The sequence below is a fragment of the Cervus elaphus genome, chromosome 26, assembly GCF_910594005.1.
Source record: "Cervus elaphus chromosome 26, mCerEla1.1, whole genome shotgun sequence".
In the NCBI taxonomy this organism is placed as follows: Eukaryota; Metazoa; Chordata; class Mammalia; order Artiodactyla; family Cervidae; genus Cervus; species Cervus elaphus.
In genome coordinates this window covers 35,885,870-35,898,142 of record NC_057840.1, presented here as the reverse complement: position 1 = coordinate 35,898,142, position 12,273 = coordinate 35,885,870, and the positions used below count along the sequence as shown (strand labels likewise).

Genomic DNA, 12,273 nt, shown 5'->3' with positions numbered 1-12,273 from the left:
AAGGAAGGGAAGGGTCCTGTGGGCAGTCAGGCAGGGTAAGCTATTGTAGCTGGACCCCACGCTGAGGTCAGGTTTGGCAGAGAACAGAGGCCAGGGGGGCAGCAGTTCAGTAGGATGGCTCCTCCATGGAAACACCCCAAAGAATGTTCCCTTCCTATGTGCCCACCCCCGGCCCCTCTGCATGCTTCAGTCATACTTGCCCCTCCTCTGCGGTCTCTGAGACACCAAGTTGCTTTCCCCTCTGGCCTTTGCTCCAGTGGTTCCATAGGCCTAGAGGCCCCCACCCCATCATTTATTCAGGCAGTATCAGTGTTAATTGCTCAGTCATGTCTGATTCTTTGCGACCCCTATGGACTGTAGCCCACCAGACTCCTCTATCCTTGGAATTCTCCAGGGAAGAGCACTGGAGTGGTTTGCCATGCCCTCCTCCAGGGGATTTCCCAACCCAAGAATCGAACCCGGGTCTCCTGCACTGCAAGCAGATTCTTTACCATCTGAGCTATCAGGGACGCCCTCATCTCACAACACACAAGCTGTCACCTCTGAAGACGCCTTTTGCTACCCAGACTAAGAAACCCTCCCTCTTCACTTGCCAGCCCATTCTCTGGTTTCACATTCTTTGCAAGTCTTATCACCATCCCAGTTTATCTTGTCTATTTATTGTCTGTTATCCCAGCAGGCCTTTGTCTGGCTTCTGAGCCAAATAAATCCCCTCCAATTCTCTCCAGTGCCCTAAACAGTGCCTGACACACGTGGGTGCTAAGAGCATTTAGTGAATGCGTCTTACCAACATGGTGTAATTTATCCTTTGGCGTATAAATACATTTTAGTAGAAAGGTGCTCATTCAGAACTAATTCCATTCTAATACAAAATATTCTGTTTGTTGTTTAGTCCTGTCTGACTCTTTTGCAACTTATGGACTGTAGCCCACCAGGCTCCTGCGTCCATGAGATTGTCCAGGCAAGAATACTGGAGTGGGTTGCCATCTCCTTTTCTAGGGGATCTGCCTGACCTAGGGATTGATCCCACGTCTCCTGCGTCTGTTGCATTGGCAGGCAGATTCTTTACCACTGAGCCACCAGGGAATCCCATGCAGTATTTTAGGGCCTCTTAAATTCCATCGGAATAGTCTAGCAGGAATAATAAACCCCTGCCCAGGTAATAGGTAATTACTTTGGCTTTCTCCTTTAGCCACACTCTGTCGAAGCCAGAGTGGCAACAGATGGCAGTGGAATCTAGTCCTGGTGGGGATAGGAAAGGGAGGAAGACCTAGAGTTATATTCTTGTGGAAGAAATTCCAGAATAATGTCTGCTGACCACATCAGTCAGCTAAAAAGCCTAGCCGCGACATGGCAGTTCCCCCGACCCCCTTAATATTTCTGAGTATAATCATCTATTTATTGTTCTGTTTCCTGCAAATGCCATAATAAATTCCATGGGTTTTGTGGTACCATTTTTTTTTAATGTGGTTTCACGTCCAAATGGAGTCACTTTGGTTTTATTATTCAGACCACAGTAAAGGAGCCATCACTGTTTTGGTTAAGGTCTTCCTGTGGGTAGTATGACTCTTGATTTCTCCCTCGTTAAAAGCAGGGGACAGCCCAGGAGAAGGAGGAGAGCGATGCTGACCTGGCTGCCGCTCAGAGCCCCGGGGTTCAGGAATGGCTAGCTCAAGCTCGGAGCGCGTGGACCCACCAGCGACAGAGCAGCCTCCAGCAACAAAAAGTAACACACTTCCTGCTTCTTTCGCCTGCAGATCAGCCAAGCATGCACCTTGAGAGAAATGTTTTAGAAAGACAAGTTCCTTCTGTGCTGAAAACAGAGTGCCCCTTTATCTTTATTTTGGACTTAAGCAGAACCTGGCTGTTTCCATTTACTTTTGACCACTGGGAAGATTGGTCATTTTAAAGTCGGTTCTCTAAGAAAAGCTTCTGCTTAGTTTTAAAATAGTGTAACTCAATTATAATCTGCCCTCTATTTCTAGCTTGCCCCAATTTGAGTCTATTATATATAATAAAAGCCTCAGGAAGGCCTCTGAGAATTGGTAAATATCTAAGTTGCACTTTCTTATGAAATTTGCTTTCAAATTTTTAGTAGATGCCATCACTAAACAGGATTACAAATTACTGCCTATGAAACAAATGAGCTTTGATTACTCAGAATGACATCTCATTAATACCTTCAGTTTATGGATAGGACATATTAAAATATTTCTCAAAGAGTAGAGACTTTTTCACTAATAGTGAAAAAGTAAAACTGAGTCCAATTGGTGATCCAGTTTATCAAGCAAGTGGGAAATTGAAGAGAGCTGTTGCTCTCGTGTCTCTTTCAGCTTGAACAAGGCAGTTATCGATCTTGAAAAGTTAAAGTGCATTTTGGACCACTTGGGGGCGCCATTGCCAAGCAAAATTTTCTTTTCTCATTTCCTAACCCCCACCAGGATTATTTAAATGTTATTTTATCAAAGCCAAAGAAAGCTACAGAGGACTTGGAGACACCTCTGAACAGTTACCTAAGCCACACCTTTTATGTAATGTGCTAACTTAAAAACATACTATTGTACCAAAGTTCTCTGAGGATTTTCTAGACATGAAACTGTGGTTGGAGACAATAATTATAAAGTAACAAAGATATTTTTATTTTTCCTTTTCCTTGAGCAGGAGTTGGAGCAGGAATTGGCAGAGCAGAAGAGCCTCCTCCAGTCAGTAGCCAGCCTTGGAGAGGAAATTCTAACGCAGCACTCAGCTGCAGAGACCTCTGGTGGTGTTGGGTATGTTTCTTTTCTTCTTTGGGGGTTTTTTGTTTTTAATTCACCATTTTGTTTTATTTTTTAGATTCCACATTTAAGTGATATCATACAGTATGTGTCTTTCTCTGTCTGACTTATTTCACTAAGCATAATACCCTCCAAGTCTTACCTGTATTGCTGCAAATAGAAAATTTTTTCATTCTTTTTTATGGCTGAGTAATTTTCCGTGTGTGTGTGTGTGTGTGTGTGTGTGTACACATATCACATCTTCTCTAACTATTCATCTCTTGATGGACATAGGTTGCTTTATCTGAACATTGGGGTGCATGTATATTTTTGAATTAGAATTTATTTTCTCCAAATATATACCCAGGAGTGGAATTGCTGAATCTATTGCATTTCTGTCTTTAGCTTTTTGAGAAATCTCCATATTGTTTTCCATAGTGGCTACACTAATTTACATTCCCACCAACGGTGTCCATGATTCTCTTTTCTCCACATCCTCACCAACATTTGCTATTTATGATCTTTTTGATGACAGCTCTCCTGACAGGTGTGAGGTGATGCCTCACTGTGGTTTTGCTTTACATTTCTCTGATGACAGTCTATTGTTCTCTTCTTATTGCTGTTGTCCTGACATTTGAAAAATGGTCCAGAGGTTAGGACTCCAAGCTCTCACTTCCAAGGGCCTGGGCTCAATCCCTGGTCAGGGAACTAAGATCTCACATGCCCTGTGGACAGAAATTTTAAAAATGAATAAATAAAAGTAAACATCTCCTTTAAAATTTTATTTGAATATCTTTTGCAAAAATTTAATTATTTCATTTTTACTTTATGATATTAAATCTACTTGTATTTTGAATGTTTAGTTGAGCGGCATAAGTATAACTAGTAATTACAATGGATAACTTCCTTTTCCTCTTTCTAGTATGCTTAGCATATCTGTCCAGGGACAATGCTTATTTAATACATTTTTGAAAATCAAATAATAAATGCATTATAAAATTAGATACATGATATTTATTAGATACATAATATTTATGACTGAATGATTTTATCTAACTGGAAAACATTTCCCTTACAAGAACTTATCTGTCTTCTTCTAATATCATTCTGACAAATAAATGTATGTGTCTTGTAAGTATATTGACTTTTTTTTTTTTAATTTGACTGTACTGCGAGGCTTGTGGGGTGTTAGTTTCCCAACCAGGGATTGAAACCGGGACTGCTGCAGTGAAAGCCTGGAGTCCTTTCCACTGGACCACCAGGGAACTTTTCTTGATGATCTGTTTCTACAATTTCTATATATAAAGTCATTGAACTTTGAGTCCTGGTTTGGAGTAGAGACTGAAAGTCTTACACTCAGGAAAGTAAAGTGTTGAAAGAAAATTTAAAGAAAGTGGAGAATTTTCAAGTTGAAGAGTCTGGTTTAAAAGGTAGGAAGGCAAAGACACTGAAGCAGAGGGGAAGTGTCCCTGTATCGTGAGGCAGGTCTGGGTTTTATTCTGGTTCCGCATCTGTCACCTTGGAAAAGGAACTCAACCCCGAGACTTCGTTTGCTCACCAGTAGAATGAGACTAATAATTGACAGCCATCATCACAGAAGGGTTGTGAACACTGTGAATGTCAATCGAAAAGATACATAGGAGAACTATCTTTAAAATCTAAAACATTAAAAAAAGTTTCAGCAAAACCTCTGTGTTCTGTTCATGCAATATTCAAGGTTGAAATTCAGCAGTAGCATCCTTTGACAACCAACATGTTTCAAATAGCTTTAATCCCATGGACTCCAGTGTTCTCAGTTCTGAGCATTTGTTTGGAGGAAATGCATATTATAAAGATGATTTTGGAAATACTGTTTATAATACCATATAAAAAGACAGAAATACCTATTAGTAAAAAAAGAAAAAAGAAAGCCTAAGAAAATATTTTTGCCTATATAATCTTAACACAAATTTTGTAACAATATCAATAACAGTCTGTGATAAATCAAGTAAAATATGTGATATAAAATTGAGTATAAAGTATATGTATGAGTAAGACCCAGACTAGATGTAGATGATCAAAAGTAACTTTAGTAAAGTCGGCTTGGAGGGTTTTCTTTCCTTTTTTTTTTTTTTTAATTTAATTAATGCTGACATAATGTTGCTGACATATGACAAAAGTGTTGATTATATATGTATATACATCTAGGAAATAGGAAGATACTCAAGGGGGAAAAAGGAATAAAGAATACTGATAACAGCTAATAGATAATCAATTTAAAGAATAGAGATGAATAAGATTATGCTGCTGCTGCTAAGTCGCTTCAGTCGTGTCCGACTCTGTGCGACCCCATAGACGGCAGCCCACCAGGCTCCCCCGTCCCTGGGATTCTCCAGGCAAGAACACTGGAGTGGGTTGCCATTTCCTTCTCCAGTGCATGAAAGTGAAAAGTGAAAGTGAAGCTGCTCAGTCGTGTCGGACTCTTTGAGACCCCATGGACTGCAGCCCACCAGACTCCTCCATCCATGGGATTTTCCAGGCAAGAGTACTGGAGTGGGTTGCCGTTGCCTTCTCCAGAATAAGATTATAACATCTGTAATCAGGAACTCCATAAAAATAACCTTAATAATGTAAAAATTGTGTTAAAATATAGTGGAGTTTTAAAATTCTTTTGTTATGGTTGTGCTTAGAAATGCCAATAAGACCATAACATGTTATCTGTGTAAATCTACAGTGAGGAGCTCTGCCTCTCCCATGGTGACTAAGTCGAGACTTGCTGCCACTTTGCATTTTCTCTTTCTGGTTCTTCTAAGATGTTTACTCATCCCTGTTGGTTTTCTGAATATTTCTGCCAAACTCTATTTTTACAAAGAACCCGTCCACAGTTTCTTTCTCATCATACGTAGAGTTATGAAAGCAGCTGTAAGGACCTTCTGCAGCTTTCTTGCCATATTTTTTTTTTCTTCCCTTGGCCTTTAGCTTTGGAAAGGGCCCAGATGAAAGACAAACAACTATAAATTGCTCTTTCAAATCTAAGACTATTTTAAAGAGAAATCTGTGGTTCAGTACTGGCTTTCTGTGTAAGATTTAGTCTAAAGACTGCTTATAAATTCTTTAATTAAAAAAAATATTTAATTTTTATGCAAATTCTTTAGAAAAATCTTTAAATCTGGTTGATTACAGTTCAGTCATGCCTTTCAAGCCTTGGGTAAATATACCAAGCAAACAAACAAACATGAACAATGTCCAGAAGCTGAAAGAAAAACATGTATATATTTTTCAAAGAACAGAATGACGTTTGTGGGAAAAAAGTATATATTCAGCCTTCAACGTTTTAGCTGATTTTCTAAGACTATCACCTGTGAGTTGGTTTATGGAAAAATCCCTTTGGGAGGGATGTGACTTGCTTCATGGTTACAGATCCATTGAATGAAGAAGTACTTTGTGATGTACTGGAGAATTGAAGGGGTCCTTCCAAAATTACTAAGGAAATTCAACTGGAAATGAATCAATATAAATATCAAAGGGAAGGAAGAATATTTTCTATGGGAAAAGAAAAGCTGTATTCTAAATTAAAACTGATCTGCTGGTGGCATTTTATGTGTCAATGATTAAATATAGGACTGCTGCTGCTGCTGCTGCTAAGTCACTTCAGTTGTGTCCGACTCTGTGTGACCCCATAGACGGCAGCCCACCAGGCTCCCTTCCCTGGGATTCTCCAGGCAAGAACACTGGAGTGGGTTGCCATTTCTTTCTCCAGTGCATGAAAGTGAAAAGTGAAAGTGAAGTTGCTCAGTCATGTCCAACTCTTCGCGACCCCATGGAGTGTAGCCTACCAGGCTCCTCCATCCATGGAATTTTCCAGGCAAGAGTACTGGAGTGGAGTGCCATTGCCTTCTCCAAAATATGAGACTATATAGATATTAAATATCCTCTGGTTTCATATACTAAATTGTTATATAAACATGAATGAATTAAAACTGCTATGATAGTCCACCATCTCAAAAGAACACAATAAAGAAATGTAATTTCAGAAGAAATTTTGAAAATAATTTTTATTTACTTCTTTGTATTTGGCTGTGAAGGGTCTCTGGCTTTTCCCCAGCTGCAGCGAGCAGGGGCTGCCGTCTAGTGTCTGAGCACAGGCTTCTCACTGCAGTGGCTTCTCTTGTGGTTCCTGGGCTCGAGAGCACTGGGGCCATAGTTGTGGCTCATGGGTTTCTTGGTCCATGGGCTGAGTTAGTGCGTGGCATGTGGGATCTTCCCAGACCAGGGATTGAACCCCCATCTCCTGCATTGGCAGGAAGATCCTTTACCACCAGGCCACCAGGGAAGCCCTAATTTCAGGGGAATTTTAAAGCGTTTTTTTATTTTAAAAGATTTTTAAAAAGCAGAAAATCCAGAGACTAACATAACCAACAAAATTAGAAGTATCAGTTTTATTTTTTAACTTCAGTTCAGTCGCTCAGTCGTGTCCGACTCTTTGCGACCCCGTGAATCACAGCATGCCAGGCCTCCCTGTCCATCACCAACTCCCGGAGTTTACTCAAACTCATGTCCATCCAGTCGGTGATGCCATCCAGCCATCTCATCCTCTGTCGTCCCCTTCTCCTCCTGCCCCCAATCCCTCCCAGCATCAGGGTCTTTTCCAATGAGTCAACTCTTCGCATGAGGTGGCCAAAGTATTGGAGTTTCAGCTTCAGCATCATTTAGCTTATCATTTTTTAACTTAGTATCACTTTTTTAGATCAATGCATGTTGATACATATAGATCTAGTTTTTTCATTTTAACTGCTTGAGAGTGTTTTATCTTGTGATAGTAACAACTTTTCTTCTTGATGGGCCTTTACACTGTTGCCATTTTTTTTTTTTTTTTTTGGCTTTCCCTAGCATTCTTTTATTTTATTTTTGATTATGCCCTGTGACATGTTGGACCTTAGTTCCCCCCAGGGATGGAGCCTGCACCGCCTGTAGTGAAAGCGCAGAGTCTTAAACACTGGACTGCCAGGGAAGTCCTCACTAGCACTGTGGAACTTAACTTTCTCACATGTCTTTAGGTGTCCAGGTGAAAAAGATTCTCTAAGATATGTCCTAGAAATAGAACTCTTGCATCAGAGCCTAACAGATCATTTTTTAAGGCTTTCTTCAACAAACTTACTTGAAGAAACCATTGTATTCAATACTTATTCTGAAATGCATTGGCTTTGGGGTAGTGTATAATATTCTGCCAATAAAGCTTTTATTTTTTTTCCTTCGCTTGATCAAAAGTTTCCATCAAAATAACAATTACTCTCTAGCATAACATGGCTTTTGGATGACATGGTTCTAGTTAGGACTTCAAAACTCCTGAATACAAACTAGGACCTATTGGAGCTAGAGTCTCCCAGGTTCTTACCGTTGCCATTACCATCAGTGTTAGGCCCCACTGATTTGATGGCTGTATTTTTATCGGATAGGGTCAGAGGTGTTATTCGTCTCTTCTCCAAATTACTTGGAGAAATACTCCAAATACTTCTGCACAGTAAGTACAGTCTTCATTTTAAAGATGAGAAAGTTGAGGCTCTGAGAAATGAAGCAAATTGCTCAAAGTCACAGATCTGATGTTCTGTAATGGAACCCTGATCTGTCTCCCCTTCAAACCCATAGTCATCTCAGAGGTCACACTGCTGCCTCTTTAAGGATGATGCTGTGCCTTCCTTCCACCTTCTGTACTCCTCTTCCATGTTCTGAAACCTGGTCTGTAGTATTTTCTTTAGACTCAGGGTAAAAACTCTCAATAGACAGTATTGTTAGGGTTTTTTAATTTGTGGACTCTTTGCCAAAGGCTACCACTCTGATCATATGTTTTCTGATTCTAAAAGTTACAATTATTTTTATCTTTAATGCTGAGCTATTTTCAGGGTTTTTTTTTTTTTTAATTTATTGTCCTCATGGTTCAATTTTAAGATCAGTAAGAAAGTACTTGTTTTACTGTTTGTCTCAAGTTTTCTATTTTAATTTATATTTTTAAAGTGTAAGCCAATGACTGAGATAATCTGATTCCAATTGTAGAGGCCAGATCTAGTGCACGTAATAAATTACCTAGAGCTTATTGCCTTTTTATGCACATTGTAAACTTAGATTATTTATTCTTCTAATAGCGAAAAACCTGATGTGTTATCCCAGGAGTTGGGGATGGAAGGGGAGAAATCACCTGCTGAAGACCAGATGAGAATGAAATGGGAAAGCCTACATCAGGAATTTAGCACCAAGCAGAAACTACTTCAGAATGTTCTGGAGCAGGAACAGGAGCAAGTGGTACTGAACATTTTGCTTTTACGTATTAACTAATGTAGAAGATTTACAGCTTATGCTATGGGAATGATATAACTGTGCAGCAATCCATATTTCATTATCAATTCCAAAATAAGAAAACAAATGACTCATCCTACACTCTCTTAACAAGCCTGTTTCACATATCCCTTTATAATTATATATTTATATGTGGAAATTTATGTGACTGCTAGATACTGTTCTCCTCAGAGAAGATTAATATCTGATGACTCATTAGCAAAAACCATTAAATATAAATGCTGTCCTCCCCACCTGGCCCCCCTCTTTCGTTTCCCACAGCTTTGAAAATTAAGGATATACACATCCAGGCCAAAAGAAATGCTATGTATCTGTCAGTAAATTATCATGATATATTATTTTCCATTGCTACTTCCAGTATTTAATCATTTCAGAAGATCCTAATGGGAAACATACTGGGACCTCAGTGGAACTAAAGGAAGGGGAATTCAGAGTCAGTTACAGTGGTCACCGACCCCTCTATAGGCCAGTTCCTAAGATGGGCGGGTCCTTGTGTGATGTTGGACTTGATTCCACCAAGCAAGCCAAATCCAGTGGAATTAAGTATAGCAACAGAAGGTTCCGTATAGATAACAGCTATTAGTTCACCCTAAGCAGAAGCCAGAGAACAACAGTCAGAGGAATCCGCCCCTTAAAGATCTAACAGAGGAAGGCCATGATGCTCACCACAGCGGTGGTGCAGTAGGATGGTGAAGATAGAAGCCTGTCCCAGATCCCGGGTCAGCTCTACTCTGGCCACTCCCCAGTGGTAGCATCATCAGAGTACATTCTAGGACCTTTACTGAACGATCTGGGGAGCTGCTGTTGTCACTGATCTGGCCAGGATTAGCTTAGGAGCCGGGAGAGACTGACCTGCGGAGAGAAAGGGTATCAATAGTTACAGAGCCAAGAGGAGGGGAAGGCAGGAGGTGATGAAGCAGGAACTCAGACAGGTACACCTTGCCCTAATTACCTGCAGGGGGCCAGTCCAAAGGTCAGAATGTGTCCCCCCACATCTACTGGGAACCCTGCATAAATCCTACAGAGCCATTCATTTCTGTTTCCTTTTACAAAATTTTGGGCATTTCATACCTTCTCACTCCCAGTCCAGGAGTCTTCTTTGTTACCATCCACAAGAATGTCTTGCCTGGAGAATTCCATGTACAGAGGAATCTGATGGGCTACAGTCCATGGGGTCACAAGGAGTCAGACATGACTGAGAGACTAACACCTTCACAGGAATGTCACCAGCTCTGGTCCTGGGGAGTAGAAAGCCCTCCCTTTCCAGAGGCCGTTGTCCTGGAGACAGCCTCCATCTGGCACATGGACCCTGTACCTTTTGCATGGACTTCCTACCTCTCTTTGGAAGAATGCTTCTTCACACCCGTGATCAAACATTGCTCAGACTCACGGCATGAGTTCCTGGTTTCTGATACAGTTCTCCTGGACTTTACAGCACTATGCATACTGTAGGATTTCCCCTTTCATTCATTTATGAGGAATATCTACAGTCCTGCCTCAGGGACTGCAGCCTTTTCTGATTTTTCTAAGTCAAGTGAAAGTGAAAGTGGTAGTCACTCAGTCGTATCCGACTCTTTGTGACCCCATGGACTGCAACCCACCAGGCTCCTCTGCACATGGGATTTTTCCAGGCAAGAACACTGGAGTAGATTGCTGTGTCCTCCTCTAAGGGATCTTATGGACCTGGGAATCAAACCCATGTCTCCTGCATTGGGAGACAGGTTTTTTTTACCACTAGCGCCAACTGGGAAGCCCAGAATAAAAAAAGGGGACCCTGTGGCTGAATGGGCCAGGAAGTGAGACTGGGCCTCCCTCATGGCAGGCAAGAATTCTACCACTGAACCACCCATGCACCCAAAGCTTGGGGAGATTAGAAAATTCCTCATGGTCTCATGACTGAGAAGAGACAGATCTGGGATGGGGACACAGGTGTGTTTAACTCCAAAGTTCCTCCTTTTTCACATCACCTTACTGACAGTTTGTACACTGGATGGTACTGGATATACTACTATTCTCAATTGTAAAAGCAGGCACTTTTATTTATTTACTTTTTTTTTTTTGCCTCATGTAGACTAGGTTGAAAGGCATCTCTCTCAGAACAGTGTTTCTTTGTTCACCTTCACTGCATTTAGCATCTCTGTGCAGAACACCCCACCTGGCCTCAGGATGAGATATGACTTCCTGCTCCTAGGTACCTGTAACACAACTAAGATGTGTTCTATGTTTCTGAAAAATTAAGCAGCCAGGGAGGCTCCATAAGCAGGAATTAAAAAGGAAGCAAAATTTATTAAAAAGTGCAAAGCAGCTAGGTAGGGTCAGTGTGGAATTTAAGACAGTGGATTACAGAGAGATGTTGGGTGGTGGGCATTCCAGCCACAGCGGGGAATGAAGCTGGTGTGTTTAGAGGATAATGAGTAATCAAGCTAAAAAGTAAGATGAGGATGAAATGATCTAAAAAACTATAGGGCGCTGAGTTTGATTGGAAACATCATTTAAGAGTTTGAGTGCTAGGTCATAGCATGGTCCTTACTGGGGAGACATTATGCTCTTTCGCTTCAGTCATGTCCAACTCTTTCTGACCCCAGGGACTGTAGCCCACCATGCTCCTCTGTCCATGGGATTATCCTGGCAAAGATACTGGGATGGGTAGTCATTCCCTTCTCTAGGGGATCTTCCCAACCCAGGGATCGTTGAGCCACCAGGGAAGCCACCTAGAGTTTAGGGGGAAGTAAAGGAATCATGAGAGCCAAGGGGGCAATCTAATTATGGTATTTCGGGTGGATTCTTTTATCACGCGTGCGTGCGTGCTGAGTCGCTTCAGTTGTGTCTGACTGTTTGCGACGCTATGGACTGTAGCGCACCAGGCTTCTCTGTCCATGGAATTCTCCAGGCAAGAATACTGGAGTGGGTTGCCATGCTCCCCTCCAGGGGATCTTCCTGACACAGGGATTGAGCCCAGTCTCTTACATCTACCTGTACTGGTAAATGGGTTTTTTTAACCACTAGTGCCACCTGGAAAGCCCCTAGTTATCATGCTACTGCTGCTGCTGCTGCTAAGTCACGTCAGTCGTGTCCGACTCTGTGCGACCCCATAGACGGCAGCCCACCAGGCTCCCCCGTCCCTGGGATTCTCCAGGCAAGAACACTGGAATGGGGTGCCATTTCTTTCTCCAATGCATGAAAGTGA

General features: G+C 41.5%; 1 protein-coding gene across 3 annotated transcripts in view; it reads left to right on the top strand.

Moving 5' to 3' along the window:
* SYNE1 (spectrin repeat containing nuclear envelope protein 1) overlaps positions 1-12,273 on the top strand; it is a 482,339-nt gene that overhangs the window by 338,729 nt on the left and 131,337 nt on the right. For 2 of the 3 annotated variants that reach the window (XM_043888326.1, XM_043888325.1), the window contains 3 exons: positions 1,592-1,726; positions 2,662-2,771; positions 8,876-9,032. In XM_043888326.1, coding sequence (XP_043744261.1) covers positions 1,592-1,726; positions 2,662-2,771; positions 8,876-9,032 — 402 coding nt within the window. The remainder of the gene's footprint in view (positions 1-1,591; positions 1,727-2,661; positions 2,772-8,875; positions 9,033-12,273) is intronic. The other variant, XM_043888327.1, reaches the window with a different exon arrangement.